The 5,710-nt window shown below is 57.2% G+C and overlaps 1 protein-coding gene across 1 annotated transcript in view; it reads left to right on the top strand.

Annotated features, from left to right (window-relative positions):
- Nucleotides 1–5,710, top strand: part of LOC107298986 (collagen alpha-2(XI) chain-like) — a 40,643-nt gene that overhangs the window by 1,856 nt on the left and 33,077 nt on the right. The window contains exons 2-6 of the mRNA XM_015828344.1: nt 114–324; nt 1,270–1,432; nt 1,538–1,675; nt 4,175–4,462; nt 5,230–5,355. Coding sequence (XP_015683830.1) covers nt 114–324; nt 1,270–1,432; nt 1,538–1,675; nt 4,175–4,462; nt 5,230–5,355 — 926 coding nt within the window. The remainder of the gene's footprint in view (nt 1–113; nt 325–1,269; nt 1,433–1,537; nt 1,676–4,174; nt 4,463–5,229; nt 5,356–5,710) is intronic.

Raw genomic sequence — 5,710 nt, 5'->3', positions numbered from 1 at the left:
CCTGCCCTTGGGGGTCCGTAGGAGGGCAAGAGCCCGCGGATCCCCCTATCCACCCCCCACCCAGCCAGGGATCCCGGCTGCATCTCTGCCCCCCCTCCCTGCCCCCCATCCAGGTGAGTTCCCCCGGGACTTCTCCGTGATGGCGCTACTGAAGGCCGAGCCGGGCCACACGGCCGTCCTGCTCTCCGTCTACGACCGGCACGGTGGGCAGCAGTTAGGCATCGAGCTGGGCCGTTCCCCGCGCTTCCTCTACCGTGACCAGGGCGGCCGGCCGGACCCCGAGGAGCTCCCGGTCTTCCGAGGGGCCAACCTGACCGACGGCAGGTGAGTCCCCCACGGGGGAAGCCGGTCAGCCCCGTTGCGACGGCTCCGGGGTCGGAACCTCGGGGGGAGCCTGTGAGTGACGGCCGTGGCAGCTAAGCCCGCCTCTCCCTGGAGGGGGGGGAAGAAGTGGGGGGGTCTGCTTTGGGGAGCAGAAGAGCCCGGGGGACCCCAGAAGGGGAAAGAGGTCAGGGGGCAGAAGTGGAGGAAGGCTCCAGGGGTCTCCAAGTGGGGGGCAGCCTGTTTCTCGCCCACCGGCATCCTGGATCCCCCACCTGGCTCCGGAGGCTCCCGGCGTCAGTGTAGTGGTGGGGATAGGGGTGCCCGCACACCACACTTCCCTTAGTTGGTCCAAGTGGAAGCTGGAGACCCCCCCCCTCTGTGGGGCTTGACCTCCAGTTCACGCTTGGAACCAGGAGGTGGGCTGCGTGGCCTCACGGTGCCCTGCGTCTTTTTTGGCACTCCGCAGCTCACAGTCCTGGGCCTGGAGGCGGCAAGAGACCAGGGGGTTGTGGGAGGGGGTCTGCCGGGGAGCCTTTGGGTCTTGGGCCCCCTCCCCTCGGGGCCCTTCGGCTGAAGGAGGCCCCGCCCCTTGGCCCCTGCAGACGAAGGCTAGGCCTTCGGACATGTATCGTCCTTGCTTCAAGGGGCGTTTAACTCTTCGTGGGGCTTAAAATCTGGGGAGGGGGCTGTCAGAGGAGGGGCAGGGGGAGGAAAAGAGACTGGCTATGAGACCACCAGGGAGGGGGGCAGGGGAGGCACCTAGAACAGGCGCCCAGAAGCGCCCCCCCAGCTCTTTACCTGGGACCGCAGACGGGTAGATACGTTGGCACCTGGCGGGCGCCGGGCACCGTTCGGCCAGTTCTCCCCCCCAAAAAATCCTCCAGCCTTCCGGTGCCCGCGGGGTTGCAGGGGCTGAGTAGGGGGGGGTCCGCCTTGTCCCCGCAGGTGGCATCGTCTGGCCTTCAGCGTGAAGCAGCAGCAGGTGACCCTCTTCCTGGACTGCGAGAAGAGAGCCAGCCTGCCCCTCCCGCGGGGGAACGGCCCCGGGCTGGACACCAAGGGCATCACCATCTTCGGGGCCCGGATCCTGGACGAGGGGGTCTTTGAGGTAGGAGGTCCCCCCCAACACACACACCCTCTTTCCACCGTCCTCCCCCTGCCGTGGCTCCGAGCCCCACCTCACCTGCGCCGTGCCCCTTCCCCGTCTTTTCAGGGAGACATCCAACAGCTGCTGATCAGCCCCAGCGCCCGGGATGCCCAGGACTACTGCCAGCGCTACAGCCCGGACTGCGGGGGGCCCCCCCAGAAGCCCCAAGCCCAGGAAGCTGGGCAGAGGCCCCCCAGGCTTGAGGTGAGGGCGGGGGAACAAGCTGCGAGCGGGGGGGGAAGGTTGGTGTATTTTATCTGCCGGCGTTTGGCCCCCAAAGTCAAAATAATAATAATAATAGTAATAATAATAATAATAATAATAATAATAACAACAACAACAACAACAAACAACAAAACAACAGTAGTAATAATAATAATAATAATAATAATAATAATAATAATAATAATAATAATAATAATAATAATAATAATAATAATAATAATAATAATAAAGTTGGAAGGGACCTTGGAGGTCTTCTAGTCCAACCCTCTGCTCAGGCAGGAAACCCTATACCATTTCGGACAAATGGCTGTCCAGTCTCTTCTTAAAAACCTCCAGTGTTGGCGCATTCGCCGCTTCTGGAGGCAGGTAGTTCCACTGGTTAATTGTTCTCACTGTCAGGAAGTTTCTCCTTAGGTTTTGTGCTTGGAGCCCCAATTTTAATAAGAGAGGGGGGGCGGAAAGGGGGGGAGCAGGCTGGGCTTGTCTGAACACACAACTGGACTCCGTGCCGTATTTGAGTGGCAACGGGAGCCCCCGCGGCACAGAGACAGGGTGCCTAGCGATTGTAAAATTCAACAAATTGAATATATGCTTTTTTTTTTTGTTGTTGGTTGGCGTGCAAAAGAAAGGGAGTTTCCAGGTGGGAACGGCCGCAGGGTTCCTAGGATTTTAGCAGGGAGGGACTCTTCAAGGCCATCTAGTCTGATCCCCCCCCGAGTGCCAGACTCCCCAAGGCATCTCAGGTAGAGAGTGGTGTGGGAAGCAGACCCCTCCTCGCCTGGTCCAGGCCACCGGACCCCCTGCCGAAGAGGCCTCGGCCTGGGTCTGCTTCCTGGGTGTCCTGTCTCTCAATTGGGGGTCAAACCATCCCCACCAACGTCAGCCTCCCCCCCTTCTTGGGGCTTTTGCTTCCTGGTCCCCCTGGATCCCCCTGGTCTTCCAAGGGAAGCTCCTGCATTTAAACCAGGATTAAACACCCACATTAGTTGTTGGTCCTGGCGAAGGGAACTCCGCTCTGCAAAAAATATCTCATTTTTTTGTCCCTGAAAGTTTCCTGAGAGGCTGTAACGGATCTTCTCCCCAGGGTTCAACGGGGTGTGTGTGTGTGTGTGTGTGTGTTTCGGTCTCCCCCTCCCAACCTGAGTCCATTGTGAATTGTTCCCCTCTTTGGGGCCGACCGCTGAGCGGGAGCCTTTTGAAGTCCGGGGGGGGGGGGAGGACTCAGCCTGCCAAGCGACTCAGATCAGATCAAGTGAAACGGCTGGGAATTTGGTCCCCAGGAAGACAAAGAGGCCGAGAGTCTAAAAAGTGTGCAGAGAAACAGCGACAAAAAACGATTAAGGGGTCCGTCAGTGGAGGTTCTTAAGAAGAGGCTACTAGACAGTCACCTGTCTGAGATGGTATATAGGTTCTCCTGCTTGAGCGAGGGGCTGGACTAGAAGACCTCCGAGGTCCCTTCCAGATCTATTCTATTCTATTCTATTCTATTCTATTCTATTCTATTCTATTCTATTCGGTAGTTCTATTCTACTCTATTCTTTTTTCTACTCTATTCTTTTTTCTACTCTATTCTTTTTTCTACTCTATTCCTTTTTCTACTCTATTCCTTTTTCTATTCTATTCCTTTTTCTATTCTATTCCTATTCCTATTCCTATTCCTATTCTTTTTTCTATTCTATTCTATTCTATTCTATTTATTCTATTCTATTCTGTAGTTCTATTCTATATTCTTTTTTCTACTATTCCTTATTCTATTCTATTCTATTCTATTCTATTCTATTCTATTCTATTCTATTCTATTCTATTCTATTCTATATTCTTTTTTCTACTCTATTCCTTTTTCTACTCAATTCCTTTTTCTATTCTATTCTATTCTATTCTATTCTATTCTATTCTATTCTATTCTATTCTATTCTATTCTATTCTATTCTGTAGTTCTATTCTATTCTACTCTATTCTTTTTTCTATTCTATTTCTTTCTCTATTCCTTTTTCTATTCTATTCTATTCTGTAATTCTATTCTATTCTTTTTTCTACTCTATTCCTTTTTCTATCCTATCCTATCCTATCCTATTCTACTCTATCCTATCCTATCCTATCCTATTCTATTCTACATACGAAGAATGTAGCATGTGGCATATCTCATGAAGAGAAGGATCAGGGGAGACATGATAGCAGCGTTCCAGTATTTGAGGGGCTGCCGGAGAGAAGACTGTGTGTGTGTGTGTGTGTGTGTGTGTGTGTCTATCTCTTCTCCAAATCACCAGAAGGCAGGGCGAGAAGCAATGGGGGAACCCCCCCCTCAGAGGGGGACTCTGGGCCCAAGTGGGGTTCTGTCCTGGGGGAGGGGAGTGCCTCTGGAGTGAGGGCTCCGTCTGGCCAAACACCCCCCCCCACTTTGGCTCTGCTTTCTGCCCCACTGGGACTTGCTCCGGCAATCTCCCTCCATCGCTGCCTTTGTGTCCCCCTCCCCGCTAGACGCCGGCCAAGACGAAGCCCCCCACCAGCCCCAAGGCCAGGCAGCCCCAGAAGCGGCAGCTGCCCGGCCCCTCGCCCGCCGCCCTCAAGACCGACGCCCCGGAGAGGAAGGAACCCCAAGGAACCCGCAAGGGGCCCAGCGGCAACGGGAAGCCCTCGGCTGGCGGAAAGACCCCCAAGGCCAGCAGCCCCAGCGCCAAGGCGACCATTGCCGACAAACCCTCTGCAGTGAAGAAGGCAGCCAGACCGGCCCAGGCAGCCCGGGGGCCACGAAGCAGCTACCAACAGGTAGAGACAGAGGGAGGGGCTGGGATTGGCATGCTGTGGGGGGAGAGGGAGAAGACCTGTCCCCCCCAGGGGCCCCGAGCAAGAGAAGCCCCCCCTTGGGTTGGTCTGCAGTGCCTGGGGGCTGCTCCAGACCCCCCCTGTCAGCTGCGGCTGTGCTGTTCTCCACTGGGCCTCGGTCAGCCCTGCTTTCCTGGCCCCGATATCCAGGTTCCCTGATATCCATTCAGTCCTCTGGGCTTCAAGGATCTGGGTTCCGGGAATTGCCCCCCCCGGACCCCGACGGGGACGTTTGCACTAACCAACTAACCCCCCCTTCCATCTGTCTCCCTTTTTCGCTCCTTTCCTCCCTGAATTCGCTGCCCGCCCTCCGTGTCTACCCTGATTTTACCTCCGTTGGGGGGTGCCTCTGCCAAGGACGCAGGGCCCCTTCCCACCGAGGAGCCACGGGGGGCTCCCCGGAACCCCAGCCACCCCCCGCCTCCTGAGGCTACTTCCCAGAAGGGGGTCCCCACCGGGGAGGCCTCGCCTCCCACCCCCTCGTCGCCGTGGGTGCAGGTAAATGACACCCCCTCCCGTGGCCCCGGCAGGCTGGCGCAAGGGGACTTGGCCCAGTGGGCAGGAGGTGTGGGGTGCAGGGCCTCCCTTGGTGCTGGGCCAGGCTGTCCCACTGCTGGTGGGGCCAGGAGAGCTGCCGGGGCTCTGGTGCCAGGGTGCGCTTGCTGCAGACCCCGTCCCTTTCCTGGGCTAACATCCCCTGCCTGGGCCAGGAGGAGGTGGCCGAGGAGGTGCAGGAGGGGCTCCTACCCGGCGTGGGTCTGGACCACGGCAACGGCGACCCGAACCCCGGCGACTTGGGCCCCCTGCGCTCAGCCCAGGCCTCCTATGACGCTGTCGTAAGTGAGCGCCCTCCGTTGTGTCCTGTGTCGCCTCCTCTGTGTCGCCGCCTCTGTGTCCTCCTGGCCGTCCGCCCGTTGCCCGTTGCTGACTGCCTCTCCTGGTGCTTTTTTGGGGGGGGGGGTTTCCAAAGGCCGTTCTTTTGTGGGTCTTTCGCTGAGCCCTGTGTTGCTGTGGGCCCTTTTTGTGTTTGCTGTGTGTGTTCCTGTCCTGTCCTGGAGGATGGATGTGGATGTCCTTCGGCTTCTGATTCCCAGCTGGTTTGGGGTCCTTCCTGCTTTTCCCACCACCCACCACTAGGTGGCAGCAGCACCTTGTCCCATTTTTTCCCACGCTCTGAGCCCCTCTCTAGGC

The sequence above is a fragment of the Protobothrops mucrosquamatus genome, unplaced genomic scaffold, assembly GCF_001527695.2.
Source record: "Protobothrops mucrosquamatus isolate PMUCROS unplaced genomic scaffold, P.Mucros_1.0 scaffold4413, whole genome shotgun sequence".
Taxonomy (NCBI): Eukaryota; Metazoa; Chordata; class Lepidosauria; order Squamata; family Viperidae; genus Protobothrops; species Protobothrops mucrosquamatus.
This window is presented reverse-complemented; position numbering and strand designations above follow the sequence as displayed.